The sequence below is a fragment of the Dendropsophus ebraccatus genome, chromosome 6 (assembly GCF_027789765.1).
Source record: "Dendropsophus ebraccatus isolate aDenEbr1 chromosome 6, aDenEbr1.pat, whole genome shotgun sequence".
Taxonomy (NCBI): Eukaryota; Metazoa; Chordata; class Amphibia; order Anura; family Hylidae; genus Dendropsophus; species Dendropsophus ebraccatus.
This window is the reverse complement of record NC_091459.1, coordinates 14,429,144-14,447,759: the sequence shown is the minus strand read 5'-3', so window position 1 is coordinate 14,447,759 and position 18,616 is coordinate 14,429,144. Positions and strand designations below refer to the sequence as shown.

General features: G+C 42.4%; 1 protein-coding gene and 1 long non-coding RNA gene across 2 annotated transcripts in view; one reads left to right on the top strand and one right to left on the bottom strand.

The window, feature by feature from the left end:
- Positions 1 to 18,616, top strand: part of DLGAP2 (DLG associated protein 2) — a 180,352-nt gene that overhangs the window by 91,942 nt on the left and 69,794 nt on the right. Inside the window, exon 5 of the mRNA XM_069974533.1 lies at positions 14,773 to 14,920. Within this exon, the coding sequence (XP_069830634.1) occupies positions 14,773 to 14,920 (148 nt within the window). The remainder of the gene's footprint in view (positions 1 to 14,772; positions 14,921 to 18,616) is intronic.
- LOC138795454 (uncharacterized) overlaps positions 1,398 to 18,616 on the bottom strand; it is a 102,238-nt gene continuing 85,019 nt past the window's right edge. The window contains exon 4 of the long non-coding RNA XR_011363613.1: positions 1,398 to 1,477. This is a non-coding gene — a long non-coding RNA (uncharacterized lncRNA). The remainder of the gene's footprint in view (positions 1,478 to 18,616) is intronic.

The window sequence follows — 18,616 nt, the reverse complement described above, 5'->3', positions numbered from 1 at the left end:
CCGATCTCATAGATCGGTGCTGTATAATACAGCTACACTGATCTCTATGAGAGATCAGTGTAGTTGTATTAGAAGTCCCCCAGGGGGAATAACCCTAACCCCAGGGGGAATAACCCTAACCCCAGGGGGGCTTCTGATTAATGTATAAGTTAAAAAAAAGTGTTTTCATTAATAAAAAAAAAAAACCTCCTCTAATAAAAGTCTGAATCACCCCCCTTTTCCCATTTTATAAATAAAAATGAATAAACATGTTTGGTATCGTCGCGTGTGTAATGGCGCAAACTATTAATTTATCACATTCCTGATCTCGCACGGCAAACAGCGCAAGCGCAAAGACCCGCCAAAGTGCAAAAATTGTGCATTTTTGGTCGCATCAAATCAAGATACCAATAGAAAGAACACATCATGGCGCAAAAAATGACTTCTCAATCAGCCCCATAGACCAAAGGATAAAAGCGTTATAAGCCTGGTAATAGAGGGATTTTAAGGAACCTTTTTTTTCTATAGAAGGTTTTAGTTTTTTAAAAGCCATCAAATAATATAAAAGTTATGCAAGTTGCATATCCTTTTAATCATACCGACTTGAAGAACATAGATAACATGTCAGTTTTTCCATAGGACAAACGGCGTAAAAACAAAAACCCCACAAAGAAAAAGAATTGCAGTTTAATTTTTTTCTCTTAATCTTATCGCGCATATAATTGCGCAATCTTACCGCGCATTCTTTTCTGGTTTCGCAGCATATTTTATGCAAAAATTAAGTCTACCATTGCAGGGTGGGTTACTAGGTGAAAAAATGCAAGTGCTATGGCCTTTTAAACACAAGGAGGAAAAAAAAACGAAAACGTAAAAACGAAAATTGGCCCGGTCCTCTAAGGGTTAATAAATGTTGTGATATTGAAAGAGTTAATTGGGAGCTGTTATATTTAATCAAGAAAACCAGACTGACATTAGCGAGCGCTCAGCAGCGCAAAGGTAACTAATGTGGAGAGAATAGGCCTTTTATTAAATCATCTTCACCAGAAAAGGAAGGAAAGGCATTAAAACCATGTGGCTGGGATGTAATTGGAAGCAAACGCTGTTTATCATCAGTAAACACATCAACCTTACAATCCATTAAAAGAATTAACTTAACAATTGCATCGAGAAAAACACACAGGACCGAGAGGAAGTGAGATTCAATTAGAAGGCGAACGGACGCATGGGAATGATTTTAGCATAGGTCCTACTCCCCTTCAGTCCGTCCGAGAACAAACAACGGAGAGATTAATTATTACCGTCTTCGATTTGGACAGCATTGAAATAGACCGGGCAAACAGCAGATGCACCAGATTTGTCAAAGTGGCAGTCGCTGGATGATAGATTCGGTGGGATTTGCGAGCTACGTTGGACACTTTTCTCTTCTTTATGCCACCTTAGTAGACTTTCTTTGTATATGTACTTTACACCACAATTATGGCACGTGTCCGTAGTAAACCTGGCACAAGCGCAAAAAAAAAATTGTACAAGAACAAAAACTTACTGTGGACCAATCGCCTGATCTTTGTTTCCCCTGATATCTACTACCTGGGAAGAGTTGGAGGGAAGCACTACAAAGGTCGGTGGTGCTTGAGGTAGAGTAGTATACAGGAGAATGAAGAGCAGACTCGGCACTCACCAATTCAAGTAGGCCAAACTTAACATTATTCAGGAGAATGTAGAGAAGACCCGGAACTCACCAATTCAAGTAGGCCAAACTCAACATTCTTCAGGAGAATGTAAAGAAGACCCGGCACTCACCAATTCAAGTAGGCCAAACTCAACATTATTTAGGAGAATGTAAAGAAGATCTGGCACTCACCAATTCAAGTAGGCCAAACTCAACATTATTGAGGAGAATGTAACGAAGACCCGGCATTTACCAATTCAAGTAGGCCAAACTCAACATTATTCAGGAGGATGTAGAGAAGACCCGGCACTCACCAATTCATTATTCTCTTATTATAGTGCAGTAAGGTTACAGTAAGGACACGTTTCAGCCAAGTATAGTCTTCATCAGTTAAGCTAGCTGATGAAGGCCATGCTTGGCTGAAACACATCTTTACTGTAACCTGATGCATACTGCACTATAATAAAAGAGCAAAAGGAATTGGTGAGTGCCAGGTCTTTTCTACAGTACATTCTCCTGAATAATGTTGAGTTTGGCCTATTCGAATTGGTGAGTACCGGGGCTTCTCTACATTCTCCTATATAATGTTGAGTTTGGCCTACTTGAATTGGTGAGTGCCGGGTCTTCTCTACATTCTCCTGAATAATGTTGAGTTTGGCTCACTTGAATTGGTGAGTGTTCTCAGAATAAAATGTTCTCAGAATATTTGCAAAAAATTGCACAAACACATTCACCTAGTACTGACCAGACGTAGGCCTGCAGCACTTTGTGAGACTTTTTAAAAAGTCGCAAATTAAAAATTGGGAGCAAATCACGGATTATGCAAATTTTTGGGTGAATACTCAAAACAGATTTAAAAAGAAAAAAGTTGCATCTAAAAAATATTCGTCTGTCGAATATTGGGTCATAAATAGAACGTAGACCACAAATGGGAAAAAAATCACATTATTCACCCAAAAATAGGCGCAAAGCCCTTGATAACTGTTCCCCCTGTTCTAACATCAAATTTTAGGCCACCTTTTACGGCTATGTTTCTACAATGTAAAAATAAGGGCAAATAACATTTTTTGCAAAACAACAGCCGTTATTAGGCTGGGTTCACACTACGTTTTTGCGATCTGTTTTTTTCATCTGTTTTTTGCAAAAAACAGATGAAAAAATCGGATTGCAAAAACCTATGCATTTGTGTGCATCCGTTTTGATCCGTTTTTTCATTGACTTCCATTATAAAAAAAAAACTAATTAAAACGGATCCATTTTTTTTATTGCACACAAAAATGTAGCTGACCCTACTTTTGTGTCCGGATCAAAACGGATGCACACAAATGCATAGGTTTTTGCAATCCGTTTTTTGCAATCCGTTTTTTTTCATTCAACGAATGAAAAAACGGATTGCAAAAACGTAGTGTGAACCCAGCCTTAACCCCTTAACGACATCGGGCGTAAATTTACGCCCTCGCGCCCTAGTACTTGGCGCATCAGGGCGTAAATTTACGCCCGATGTTTCCCCGATCGCTGCGTGTTCACACACAGCGGTCGGGGAAGATGGCCTGCTATAAATCATAGCAGGCCATCATAGCTTCACGGCACGGGGGGTGGTTAACACCCCCCGTGCTTACGATCGCCGCTATAGGCTGATCAATTCAGATCAGCCAATAGCGGCGATCGGAACCTTTCCGGGTCATCGGCGACCCGATGACCCGGAAAAAAATGGCGGTCGGTGCTGTCCGAGGACGGCACCGACCGCCATTACTGTAAAAAGTAATGGTGATCGCCGTGCCACCGGCCCGATCGCCGTGAACGGCCGGCCGGCCGTTCACGGCGATCGGGCCGGTGGCACGGCGATCAGAGTCCCACAGAATAGTAAATACCTGCCCTGGACCCCTCAGCTAGGTAGCCGAGGGGTCCAGAGCAGGTATTTGTACATTACTCACCTGTCCCGGGCTCCTGATCGGCGTCTTCCGGGTTCGCGGCATCCTCGTCTTCGTTCGGGTCTTCGGCTTCTTCCGTGACGTCACGTTCGGCTTCTCTCGGCTATTTTCGGCTCCAGCGTCGGCTCTTTCCGTATTTTGCGCTCTGCTGCCCTCTAGCGGCTGATATGTGTAATACACTTATCAGCAGTTACAGGGATGTTCAGAATGTAGAAATTTTTTTTTTTTTTTTCAAATTTTTTTTTTCTATTTTCCGCACCCTATCGCCGCTGAGTGTTGATCAGCATCGCACGAAAGTGCGCTGCTAATCAGCAACTCCTCCTTTTTGGCGTAGGGTGTTTTTTTTCTATATTCTACTGCCACGGTCTGCTTATAAGTGCCGCACATAAGTGCGGCATTTATCAGCAACTCCTTTGTTGGCGTAGGTTTTTTTTTTATACTTACTGTAAAAAAACACGTAAAAAACACTACATTACACCACACTACATTGAATAAAGTTTGACACTACACCACTACATACCCCATATACCAATCCCCGTATAAAGATGGCCCTCAGGGTGTTTTCGGCGTCAGAGGGATACGTTATTATTACCTCCGACACCGAAACAGCCAGTGAGGATGAATGGGGGGATCCTTCTTTCCTCCATTCATCCTCATCATCCTCATCATCCAGTGACGTGTCTGGGGGTAGCGTAGCGTACGCTGCCCCCCAGACACGTCTTTTCCGCCAGTACCGTCCCAATAAGAGATGACGGTATGGTGTGAAATTCTACAAACTCTGTGAGAGTACCTCTGGGTACACTTACAGATTTAGGGTACGTGCACACTGCGGAATGGCGAAGGATAACCCTTTGTGCATTCCGCAGCTGGCACCCACCGGCGGACTGATGGAGGCGCGCGTCTCCCCCTGTGTCATAGACTCCAATCTATGCATGGGCGGATTCCATCATCCATCCAAAGAATGAACACGTTGGACGGAGAGCGGAATCCGCCCGTGCATAGAATGGAGTCTATGACACGGACGGAGACGTGTGCCTGCATCAGTCCGCCGGTGGGTGCCAGCTGTGGAATGCACGAAGGGTTATCTGTCGCGATTCCGCAGTGTGCATGTACCCTTAGAGTGTATGTAGGAAGGGACACCCAAATCCAGCCCCCAGATGCCCCCCACCCCCAATCCTCGGAGTTAGTGGGGACATCGTCCGGGAACTGATCTTCCCACTGCTGGATAAAGGTTACCACCTGTACGGGGATAACTCTTATACCAGCACCCCCTCTTCTGGTCCCTCGCTGCCCTGTAGCTTGCGGCACGATCCGAACATATCAGAAGTAGTAATAGCGCCCTAATATTTAGCAGCCATGGAGCGGACCCAGCGCTTCTGGATATGAAGGACCCCGTATCGCACCAGGACAACATTTTCCAGGTGACGTCCCCCACACTGGAGAACAGGAGACCCCAGAAGAAGTGCAGAGTGTGGCGTAACAGGGGGATCAGGAAGGACGCCATTTTCCAGTGTGACGCCTGTCCTGATCGCCCCGGCCTCTGCATACTGGATCGCTCCAAGGCGCACCACACGTCACTGGGGTTCTACATTATCTAAATTCTGTCCCTTATTCCTATTTCAGGGGTCACGTTGATCCAGGGATTATTCTGATCGCCATTATGGAGTCAGGAAGGAATTTTCCCCTGTGATGAGGCTACTGTCGTCTGCCTTACGAGGGTTTTTTTTTGCCTTCCTCTGGATCAACACAGGTTGAGTTTGATGGACACCTGTCATTTCCAACCTTATAAACTAATAATTGGCCTAATACCCCCAAATAAATTAGAATTGTCCCTTTTCCCCAGCTAAGTAGGTATGGCCGCCATTCCCATTAGAGGATGCCATGATGCAATTACAAAGCCTCTGTGCGGCCAGGACAGTAGAAACCCCCCACAAGTGACCCCATTCTGGAAACTACACCCCATAAGGAATCTAAGAAGGGGGGCAGCGGGGATATGGCCCCCTGGTGACGGCCACATTTGGGACGTGAAAATGAAAAAAATTGTATTTTTTATTTTCTCGGCACATGTTCTACGTAAGTGCCCGTCACCAGGGGGTCCATATGCTCACTGCACCCCTTGTTAGATTCCTTATGGGGTGTAGTTTCCAGAATGGGGTCACTTGTCGGGGGTTTCTACTGTCCTGGCAGCACAGGAGCTTTGTAATTGCGACATGGCCTCCATCCTCCATTCCAGCCTCTAAATGGCGCTCTGTCCCTTTGGTGACTTGCCCTGTGCCCATATGGCACATTATGCCCACATGTGGGGTATTTTCGTACTCAAGGGACACTACCCTACACGTTTTGTGTTCATTTTCTTTTTTAACCCCTTGTGGAAATGGAAAAAAATCAAGGCTAGACCAACATTTAGTGTAATTTTTGTAAAATTTTTACTCTAAATCATTAATCTTGTCATGTTTTTTCATTTTCACAAGGGGTTAAAAGATAAAAAAAACATTTAATGTGTAGAGCAATTTCCCCTGAGTACGGAAATACCCCACATGTGGACATAAAGCGCCATTCGGGTGCACGGTAAGCCTCCGAAGGGACGGAGCGCCATTTGGATTTTGAAGGCTGGATTTGGATGGAATGGATTTCGAGGGGCCATGTTGCATTCAAAAGGCCCCTGTGTTGCCAAGACAGTTGAAACCCCCCACAAGTGACCCCATTATGGAAACTACACCCCTCAAGGAATGTAACAAGGGGTGTAGTGAGCATATGGACCCCACTGGTGACGGACACAAATGTGGAACAATGTGGCGTGAAAATGAAATATTAAATTTTTTACACTATAATGTTGGTTTAGCCTTGAATATATCATTTTCACAAGGGGTTAAAAGAGGAGAAAAAAAAAAATGTGTAGCGCAATTTCCCCCGAGTCCGTAAATACCCCACATGTGGACATAAAGCGCCATGTGGGCGCAGGGTAAGCCTCCGAAGGGAAGGAGCGCCATTTCGTTTTTGAAGGCTGGATTTGGATGGAATGGATTTTGAGGGGCCATGTTGCATTCAAAAGGCCTCTGTGTTGCCAAGACAGTTGAAACCCCCCACAAGTGACCCCATTATGGAAACTGCACCCCTCAGGGAATGTAACAAGGGGTCTAGTGAGCATATGGACCCCACTGGTGACGGACACAAATGTGGAACAATGTGGCGTGAAAATGAAATATTACATTTTTTACACTATAATGTTGGTTTAGCCTTGAATATATCATTTTCACAAGGGGTTAAAAGAGGAGAAAAAAAACAAAATGTGTAGCGCAATTTCCCCCGAGTCCGTAAATACCCCACATGTGGACATAAAGCGCCATGTGGGCGCAGGGTAAGCCTCCGAAGGGAAGGAGCGCCATTTCGTTTTTGAAGGCTGGATTTGGATGGAATGGATTTTGAGGGGCCATGTTGCATTCAAAAGGCCTCTGTGTTGCCAAGACAGTTGAAACCCCCCACAAGTGACCCTATTATGGAAACTACACCCCTCAGGGAATGTAACAAGGGGTGTAGTGATCATATGGACCCCACTGGTGACGGGCACAAATGTGGAACAATGTGGCGTGAAAATGAAATATTACATTTTTTACACTATAATGTTGGTTTAGCCTTGAATTTATCATTTTCACAAGGGGTTAAAAGAGAAAAAAACACACAATATGTGTAGAGCAATTTCCCCCGAGTCCGTAAATACCCCACATGTGGACATAAAGCGCCATGTGGGCGCAGGGCAAGCCTCCGAAGGGAAGGAGCGCCATTTGGATTTTGGAGGTTGGATTTGGCTAGAATGGATGATGAACGCCATGTCGCATTTACAGAGCCCTCGTGCTGCCAAAACACTGGAAACCCCCCACAAGTGACCCAATTCTGGAAACTGCACCCCTCAAGGAATCTAACAAGGGGTGCAGTGAGGATATGGACCCCTTGATGACGGGCACATTTGTGCCATGAAAGTGAAAAAATTAAATTTTTCCCTTTCACGTCACATTGTTCCACATTTGTGCCCGTCACCAGTGGGGTCCATATGCTCACTGTGCCCCTTGTTACATTCCTTGAGGGGTGTAGTTTCCAGAATGGGGTCACTTGTGGGGGGTTTCCAGTGTCTTGGCAGCACGAGGGCTCTGTAAATGCGACATGGCCCTTGAAATCCTTTTCAGTGAAATTCAGCTTCCAAAAGCCAATTGGCGCTCCTTCCCTTTGGAGGCTCGTCCTGCGCCCCCTTGGCACTCTATCGCCACATGTGGGGTATTTCTGTACTCGGGAGAAACTGCGCTACACATTTTTTGTCTTTTTTTGCCTCTTATCCCTTTATGAAAATGAAAAATTGAAGGCTAGAACAACGTTTTAGTGTAAAAAATAAATTTTTCTTTTTTCACGCCATATTGTTCGGAAAATCTGTGAAGCACCTGTGGGGTCCAGATGCTCACCGCACCCCTTGTTACATTCCTTGAGGGGTGTAGTTTTCTAAATGGTGTCCCTTTAGGGGTGTTTTTTAGGTTTTGACACCCCAGAGCCTCTGCCAACCTGAAGTGGTACAGTCAAAAATGACCAAATATAACGGAGGCGTTGAAATTCACTAGGCGCTCCCTTATATCTGAGGCTTGTGGTTGCGTCAAATAGCGCAATAGGGCCACATATGGGGTATTTCTATAAACTGCAGAAACGGGGCAATAATTATTGGGGTGCATTTCTCTGGTAATAGGTTTATAATTATGAAAAATATTGGATTACAATAAAATCTCTGCACAGAAAATTAAAATTTTCAAATTCCTTACACACTTAGCTTTTATTTCTGTGACTCCCCTAAAGGGTTAAAACACTTTCTGGATGTGCTTTTGCAGAGTTTGGGGGGTGCAGTTTCTGAAATGGGGTGCTTTGTGGGGCTTTCTAACATATAGGCCCCTCAAATACACTTTAAATCTGAACAGGTCCCTAAAAATATCTGATTTTGAAATTTTACTGAAAATTTGGAAATTTGCTGCTAATGTTTTAAGCTTCCTATCGTCTAAAAAAAATGAAAGATAGTTTAATAAATGCCGCCAACATAAAGTAGACATGTTGCTAATGCTATTTAATATATAATTTATGTGGTATAACCACTTTCTGTATACGCAAAGAAGTTTCAAAGTTGGAAAAATGCATTTTTTTTACATTTTTTCACATTATTTGGGTTTTTTTCATAAAGATTTGTTATGAGTATCGACTCCAATTTACCAGAAATGTAAAGTACAATATGTCACGAGAAAACAATCTCAGAATCAGCCGGATAGGTAAAAGCATCCCGAAGTTATTAATGACTAAAGTGACACTGGTCATATTCATAAAATTTGTCTCTGTCATTAAGGCCATTTCAGGCTCTGTCCTTAAGGGGTTAAAGGGGTACTCCAGCGAAATTTTTTATTTCAAATCAACTGGTTTCAGAAAGTTATATAGATTTGTAATTCACTTCTATTTAAAAATCTCAAGTCTTCCCATACTTATCAGCTGCTGTATGTTCTGCATCAAATGTTTTCTTTTCAGTCTAACACAATGCTCTCTGCTGCCACCTCTGTACGAGAGGTAAATTACAAATCTATATAACTTTCTGAAACCAGTTGATTTGAAAGAAAAAGATTTTCGCTGGAGTACCCCTTTAATGAACATGAACTTTAATAACAACTGTTATTTGTCCTTATTTTTACATTCTGCAAACATAGCCCAAGCCAGTATTATACATGTGTATGTTATGCTGCCTAATCCAGCATGGCGGGCTCCTCTAATGCAGCAGTTCTGCCAGTCCTGACAAGCCAGTCCCTCTACTCTACAATCTGATGAAAAATGGGTTTTTAGCTGGTATGAAGAGAGCAATTTCTCCTCCTTTATCCTTGTGCAGCTGCCGAGCACCGCTACTTCCTCTTCCTCAATCAATTATTACTGAATAAGATTCTGATTAGGATATATAATAGTAAATTATATAAATAATTATTTCTCGGAGTCTTAAAATTGGTTGGTGTATATTTCAAGAGGCTGAGGAAGATGCTGCTTTCATTTGCATAAAATAAAATATTTAATGGGTTGGGATCACATTTTTTTTTTTTTAAAGGGAAACTCCAGCAATTTTTTTTTAATCAGCTGGTATCAGAAAGTTATACAGATTTGTAAATTACTTTTATTCAAAAATCTCAAGTCTTCCAGTGCTGTATGCCCTGCAGGAAGTGGTGTATCCCTTCCAGTCCGACACAGTGGTCTCTGCTGCCACCTCTGTCCATGTCAGGAACTGTCCAGAGCAGGAGAGGTTTTCTATGGGGATTTACCTTTGCTATCAGTGAAAAAGATGTCCCATAATTGGTACTTTATGGGAAAAAGCTAACTTAAAGGACAACTCCGGCGATTATTTTTTTTTTTAGCTTATTTAACACACATTACAAAGTTATATAACTTTGTCAAGTGTGTTTATTAGCTATATGTCCCTATCCCCCCCCAACAGTGAAATAAAAAATACACGCCAAATAACTGACCCTGTCCTCTTCTCCCTGGCGTCAATCTTGTGTCGATGTTGTCAGAGCAGGGGACGGGCCTGGTCTTCTAGTAAAGGGAATGGGAGAGGAAAAGGCTGCTGGTACACTTTCCCACAAGCAGCCTTTTCATTGGCTTTCAGCTTGTGAAGCCCTGATTGGCTGATCTTGCTGGAAGCCATGTGATGCTCTCCAGCCAATGAACGGGCTGCTGGAGCCCATGTGCACCGGCAGCCTTTTCTCTCCCATTCACTTGACTGGAACCGGTAAGTGAGGGAATTGTGAAGGCGCCGGCCGGTTGGGACGGGGACTCGGCCGGAGGGAGATTTAAGCGGCGATCGTCACCGAAGGGATGGTGAGTATGAAATGTGGGTGTGTCTGTGTTTTTTTTTTGTTTGTTTGTTTTTTTAGCTCGCCGGAGTTGTCCTTTAAAGTGTGACTGTCAACATAAAAAAAGCTTTTGACATGTCATAGAGACATCATAGAGACATGTCAAAAGTTTTGATCGGTCCAGGTCTCAGTGTTTAGACCCGTACTGATCGGGAGATAGAGCGGGTAGAAGACCGTGCTAAGCGTGGTTCTCTTCCGGCTTTTTGTCATGTGATCAGTCAGTCTCATAATGTAAGGGTCCTATTACACGGAGTAATTTTTAACGATTAACGACTAACGATCGCAAACGAGATTGTTTATCGCTAACCTGAAACCGTTCACCATAATACACAGAACGATAATCATTAGTTACGATTGTTACTATAATCGTTTATTCCATCTGATCCCAGCAAAACAATGAACAATGTGCAATTACACTGAGCGATTAGTGAACAAATATGGAACTTGAGCGGACGAACGTGGAATTACAGCGAACGATTAACGATAATTTTAGGTTGAGATCTAAATTAACGACATACAAGCGATTTTTCGATCATTGCCTGCCATTATGCTGCGTTTACACATAACGATTATTGGCCCGATCGTACGATTAGCGATGTCGGATTTACGATTTTTTTTTTATAACGATCAGCGTTTAGATGGTACGATATATCGTAAGAAAATTCGCACTGCGATCATTTTGCGATCGTTTAAGCCTATCTCACACATTGGTTAAATCGGCGAACGACTGTTCACACGGAACGATTTGCGAATTTTTTGCGTACGATGAACGACGATTTGATGACCTGATGAAAGATCAAAATGTACAATTTATCGTGCGTCGTTCGATCGTTCGCTGCGTTTACACGTACGATTATCGTTCGAATTCGACCGTTATCAAGCAAATTCGCACGATAATCGTTACGTGTAAACACAGCATTACACAGAACAATTATGGTTTAAATTCGAACGATATAACTATTTTTTGCACGATAATCGTCCCGTGTAATAGGGCCCTTAGTCTGTTGAGCCTGACTGATTATGCTGACGCAGAGCGGTGAGAGGACGCACTGCACCTTAGCACAGATTTTCTCCTGGCTCGTTCTTACGATCGGTACAGGTGTGAACACTCAGACTCGGACCGATCTAAACTTTTGACATGTCTCTATGGGCCCTATTACACGGTACGATTATCGTGCGAAAAATCGTTATATTGTTCATATGTAAACGATAATTGTTCTGTGTAATTGCGGACAATGATCGAAAAATGATTTGTATGGCGTTAATCGTTGATTTAGATCTGAACCTAAAATCATCGCTAATCGTTCGCTGTAATTCCACGTTCGTTCACTAATCGTTCAGTGTAATTGCACATTGTTCATTGTTTTGCTGGGATCAGATGGAATAAACGATCTTAGTAACGATCACAATAACGATCGTATCTAACGACCATCGTTCTGTGTAATATGTTGAACGATTTCAGGTTAACGATAAACAATCTCGTTGGCGATCGTTTATCGTGAGTCGTTAATCGTTAAAAATCGCTCCGTGTAATAGCACCCCAATAGTTTTCAATGGTGACAGGAACACTTTAACGTCTAGGTAGTTTTCCATGTGTAAAAATATTCTCCATTCAACCTCTTTGCCATCACAACGTTTATTCATTTAAAGGTTTAGTAATAAAGCCGTGTTAGGTTGGAGAATGCGTCATTCAAACTAAAAAAAATAGACAAAAGAGCTGCTGAAGCATTTGCTTTGTTAGCATCCTTCTTAGAATAGAATTCTCTCTCAAATCCATGAGCCAGTCTTTTTGTAGGGAATATTCTCTATATAAATAATGATATACTGCAAACAGAAGCAATTCTGGCTAATACAGTGATTCAGCTCTTACACAGTCCCACTTACCGATCCGGCTGCATTGTGTTTCCTGCCACTCCGACCTCTTAATATAAGCTGAATGGTCCTAACATATCATCTCAATCTTTGCATATATCATCATACATATCACATATCATCTCAATCTTAATGTATACAGCTGTATTCATTGTCTACAATGCTACATACCTGACTGCTGACCGCCACCTGCAATTTATCTGCCTTTCTTCAATAATAAAGAAAATGTGCTTGTAAGGCTATGTTCACACTACGTTTAAATAACAGAAAAGGTGTCCGCCTTTTCGATTTAAAAAGACGTTACATTTTTAGGCCTGATTTGATCGACTTCAATTGCATTGCATTGAAGTCCATGGGATGATGGGCGCCCAATGTACGCAGTGTATACAATGGCAGACGTCAATATCATGATCATGAATATTTTGCAAACTGCGGACAGTTTTATTTTTATTTTTTTTACCATTCTTTCACCATTTTTACTATTAAATTCAATGGACTTTTCAATTAAAGGGGTACTCCAGCGAAAATCTTTTTATTTCAAATCAACTGGTTTCAGGAAGTTATACAGAATTATTATTTACTTTTATTTAAAAATCTTAAGTTTTCAGCTATCAGCTGCTGCATGCCCTGCCAGAAGTGGTGTATTCTTTCCAGTATGAGGGTATGTGCACACTGAGTAATTTTGACGAAAACTCTGTTGCGGAATTCTCAGCTCATGCTCGCTCGCAGGCTGCGACGGTCACGCGCATCTCCGCCCGTGTCATAGACTCCATTCTATGCACGGGCGCATTCTTTAATCCGTCCAAAGAAGCCTACGAGCGGGAGCGAGCTGAGAATTCCGCGACAGAGTTTCCATCAAAATTACTCAGTGTGCACATACCCTGACAGGAACTGTCCAGAACAGTAGCCAATAGAAAACCTCTCCTGCTCTGGACAGTTCCTGACATGGACAGAGATGGCAGCAGAGAGCTTATGTCTGACTGAAAAGACAACACCACTTCCTGCAGGACATACAGCAGCTGTAAAGAAATTTTTAAATAGAAGTCAATTACAAATCTATATAACTTTCTGAAACTAGTTCATTTGGAAAAAAAAAAAATTTGCTGGACAACCCCTTTAATGACACACCCAAAGGGCAATGAGTCCGCCTCAACTAGAATAAAGTACCAACAGCCGTCATTGCCCTGATGGGCGGCCGAACAACAAAATTACAAACGTTTTTTTTTTTTTTTTTTTTCAAAAACGATAAAAAAAACATGGGAACATAGCCTATGGATGTTTTACTAAATTGTAATTTTGGACAATAAATGATTGTTCTAACAATTGTTAAAGTCTCACTGTTATTACAAAGAACTTTTGACATGTGATAGAGACATGTTAAAAGTTTGGAGCAGTCCGGATCTCAGTCTTCACTCCTGTACAAATCGGTTCAATGCAGCATGTCTACTCTCCACGTTAAAAAAAAGTTGGACATATAATGGAGCTTTTGACACGTCTCTATGATGTCTCTATGACATGTAAAAAGTTTTTTGTACACTTTAAAGCGACTCTGTACCCACAATCTGACTCCCCTTCCCCCCCCCCCAAAACCACTTGTACCTTCGGATAGCTGCTTTTAATCCAAGATCTGTCCTGGGGTCCGTTCGGCAGGTGATGCAGTTATTGTCCTATAAAACAACTTTTAAACTTGCAGCCCTGTGCCCAACGGCCAGGGCTTACATTTGTATATGCATTAGGCTGGCACACCCTCTCTGTCCCTCCTCCCCGCCCTCCTCATCATTAGGAATGATCCAGGCAGATTGTCTCCTATTCCTCACCTGTGTCAGCACGGCACATGGGCTGGATCGTTAAGACACCGGTGCAGTTTTCAGACAGGAGAAAATGTTCCAGTGGCATTCCTAATGATGAAGAGGGTGGGGAGGAGGGCCAGGATGAAGAGGGTGGTGCACAGATGCTGTAAGCCACGGCCGTTTGACTCAGGACTGCAAGTTTAAAAGTTTTTTTTCAGGGCAATAACTGCATGACCTGCCGAACGGACCCCAGGACAGATCTTGGATTAAAAGCAGCTTTCTGAAGGTACAAGGGGTTTGGGGGAGGGGGGAAAGATTGTGGGTACAGAGTCGCTTTAAAGAGGTAATCCAGCGCTACAAAAACAGGTTCACTTTCTTCCAGTGACAGCACCGCTCTTGTCTCCAGTTTGGGTGCAGGTTTTGTAACTATTGAGTGAATGGAGCTTACCTGCAAACCACACCTCAACTGGAGACAAGCGTGGTGCTGTCTCTGGAAGAAAGTGGCCCTGTTTTTGTAGCGCCAGATAACCCCTTTAAAGAATTTGATGAAAAAGATGAAATCTGTATCTATCTGCATAAACCTGTGTAACATTTTCATCAAGTTTCTCTTTCATGCTCTGTAGCCAGAGTTACCTACAAGCAGCAAGTGAAATGGCCGCAGGACAAGTTCTGGACCCATCAGGGAATTATAACTCTCCAAAGTTTCGTTCGAGGAACCAGAGCTACATGAGAGCAGTCAGCACACTAAGCCAAGCCAGCTGCGTCAGTCAGGTTAGAGACTTTGAGATTCTGGGGGGCTTTAATCACTTTTCTTTTTCCTACAGTATTTTAGCGAAAAGCGATCTAACATCCTCTAATTCTGCCAATCTCTACATTTTTGTTTGGTGTTTGGTGATGAGGATTGGACCTGGTACTACTCCCCCATCATCTACTCATACTATGAGCAGATGATGGGAGTAGTAGTACAGTGTATATGTGTCCAGCACCAAGCAGGGAGGAAGGGGGGGGTAGTTAAATGCACAGGCACCTCTCTCCCTCCCTGCTTGGTGTCCTCCAAATGTACAGATTTAAATACATTTATGGAATACTTTGGGGAGCAAGGACACTTGCTCCCCAAAGTATTCCTTAAATGTATTCAATCAATAAAACATACTGTACATTACATTACTTTACATAGACATCCATAGAAACAATACAGTGCCATAGACTTCTATATATAGTGCGCCCCCTGCTGGACACTCCATAGGAATTACAACTGATTCGTGACGTCAGGGTTTTTTACAGACTCAGAAGCCTGCCTGATCTACTAAATTAAGGGGAAAAGCAGTAAATATGCATTTCCCATAATTAATGTACATTAGGAATTTGTCTAACTTTCCATAAGTAATAACATGTTAAAAAATACTTAAAGCCAAATTGAAAATAGTCATTCACCATTTATCAAGCAGTTAGCAGGTATCAGTTTTCTTGGGCTGGTTTCACATTTGCAATCTGTTTTTTTATGCAAAAAATGGATAGAAAAATGTATGCATTTGTGTGCATTGATTTTGATTAGTTTTTCCATTAAAAAAAAAAAAGGGTAAAACAATTGATCAAAACACATGCTTTTTTTTCTAATACACAAAAATTTGGTCGACCACGTTTTTGTGTATGCTAAAAAAAAGGATGTGATTTGATCCATTTTTCTTTATATCGAAAGTCAATGAAAAAAAACTGATCAAAATGCATGGGCGCAAATGCATACATTTTTCAGCCTTCATATAATTTAGTAATAGTCATTGGGGGAGATTTATCATACATGGTGTAAAGTTAAACTGGCTCAGTCGCCCCTAGCAACCAATCAGATTCCACCTTTTATTTTCCAAAGAGTCTGTGAGGAATGAAAGGTGGAATCTGATTGGTTGCTAGGGGCAACTGGGCCAGGTTCACTTTACACCAGGTTTGATAGATCTCCCCCATTGTGCTAAATTTCTATACAATGCAACTATTATGGGGAAGCTAGCTAGTGATTTTGACTTGGGAAGGAGGGCAACATCTGGAGTTTTTGACATCAACATCAGACAAGAAGATTTATGAACTCAGGCAAGGTAGATGAGTTGAAGTCACATATTATGCGTATGTTCACACTGAGCAAAACAGGCGGAAATTCTGAGAGGAAGCCATGCCACGGACTCCGCCCAGAATCCCCCCTGTCTCAATGTGATGTCTCGTGCGCCTCTGCTCAAAGAATTGGCATGTCAATCCTCTGAGCAGAGAGTGGAGGCAGGTGAGACAGTGAGGCAAGGGGGATTCCAGTCCACGGTGTGAGTTCCGCTCAGAATTTTTACCTGTTTTGCTCAATGTGAACGGGCCCTAAAGGGATATTCCCATGGACTATCCACATGATGTGCAGTATAGTAAAGGTCTGATAGATACAGGACCCACCTCTGGAGACCTTGAGATCCAGGGCTACCTGGCCCCTTTAGCCTGCTTGCAGCAGCTGAAGGTGGTCAATAGGTTGAAAACAGTTAAACAGGCTGTTAGACGCAGGTTAACCCCTTTTTTTTTTTTTTTTTTTTTTTTTTTTTTACAGCGATCTTTAAGGGTCCTTATGTTATGTCACCACCTTTTTAAGATGGGCCTAGGATAAGGTGATGTAGGTCCATCATGTGGGGATCACGTGAGCTCAGCTGTCAGTATGACCGCTGTTATGGTATCTACCAGGAATGGGGAAACCGTTCCTGGTAGATTAACCCTTTACATGCTGCAGTCAGATTGTGTCAGTTAGGAAGTGTATGCACTACTTCCCTATCAGTATCTAGATGACAATGCCGATGGGACTTCATAGCAGCCGGGGGGCTTGTGAAGACCCCCAGAGCTGCTATGGATGCCTGAGTACCCGGCCATGTCTGCATAATGCTGACAGGCTGAACACACTGCACTTTGATCTATTTTGATCTATTTTGCAGATCTATTTTATATTTAAATTTTTTGTGATTTTCAAGATTTTTGTCAGTGTGTGAAGACATTTCTTTTATATCCAGAAGCTGAAAATCTCTGTAGAACGAGACATAACATATTGCTATAGTAGATTAGAAGAGCAAGAAGCCTCTTGCTGCAACTTACTTTAAAGTAAATGTACCAGCAGGTTAATGGCTTTAAGATTTTAATTTCAATAGACCGGCGCCTGTGTGGTACTACCTGTGCCACAGTCCTTTTTTTGAACCACAACCTGGTTTCTGCGCATGGCCCGGTCTATTCCCAGGAATCGGCATGAAGCACTGGGGGTGGGACGAAACCCCCTCCCCTTTGTGACATGGCCCCATTGAATTACAGAGGGGAGGGGGGATTACTGGCCGGCCCATCACTAGTGATTCAGGCCGGGAATAGACCAAAAGGAATAGATAAAAAAAGCACTGTGGCACAGGCATCGCTGCGCCGCCACCGGTCAACTGATGTAAAAATCTTGAAGCAATGTACCTGCTGGTACATTCGCTTTAAGGTACAAGCCCGGCCATATAAAAATTATTGCTTACCTCTCCCCATGCACCCACATGACAGGCACCGAGACCCCCAACAGGAGGCATTTCCCCCCTGAGTTCTGATGATGTCACAGCTTGGGGGAAAATGACCATACTGGCTGGTGGATTGAAAAAGAAGGTGTATTTCACCCTGCGAGTACTGAAGTCTAAAAAAAAAAAAAAAATGAAAAAGAAACTGAATAAAAAATGTCAATCCCCTTCTTGTCTTTTAAATAAGTTCTGTATGTGTTTGCTGCACTCTGTTTTACAATGTAATTTTTACTCTCCTGGGAGGATACTGAAGGTTTCGGCAATAATTGGCCTAAACCACAACTATCCGCATGGACTAGAGCTTCATCTGGGGAGCACAGTTCCACTTGAAAAATCAATACGACCTTTTGAAATCTTTATTGAAAACAACTGAAAAGACAAATATTTAACATCAACCGTAATTGTTGAGAAAAGATACCGCGGAGTGGCGGACTATTAATACTGAATAAAACTGTTTACTTCCTCTAAACAGAAATGTCCAAGGGACAGATCCCGGGCCGTGAACTCTAGAGAAGAAATTTAAGGTTGTAAACAAGTAATTTTACAGCTCGGCTTCTGAAAGAACCTAGCAGACAATTAACACACTACATAGTTACATACTGAATGGAGGGTTATAGTTGGAAAAATACAGAGGATTAGGCTAGGTTCACACTACCTTTTTGCATTCAGTTTTTTTGTTTTGTTTTTTTCATTAGTTTTTGCAACAAAAAAAATTAAAAAACAGAGGCAAAAATAAGGTCAGCTAAATAAAATTCACCAACCATTTTGATGAAATAATGATTATGAATACAATTATTTCCAACCATATTGCAAGTTCACATTTATATCAAAAGCTTCGACGGTCAGAGTTATTTTATCAGGTAAAATGCCAACACCATGACAAAAACCCAAGGGATGCCATTAAAGTCAATAGGGT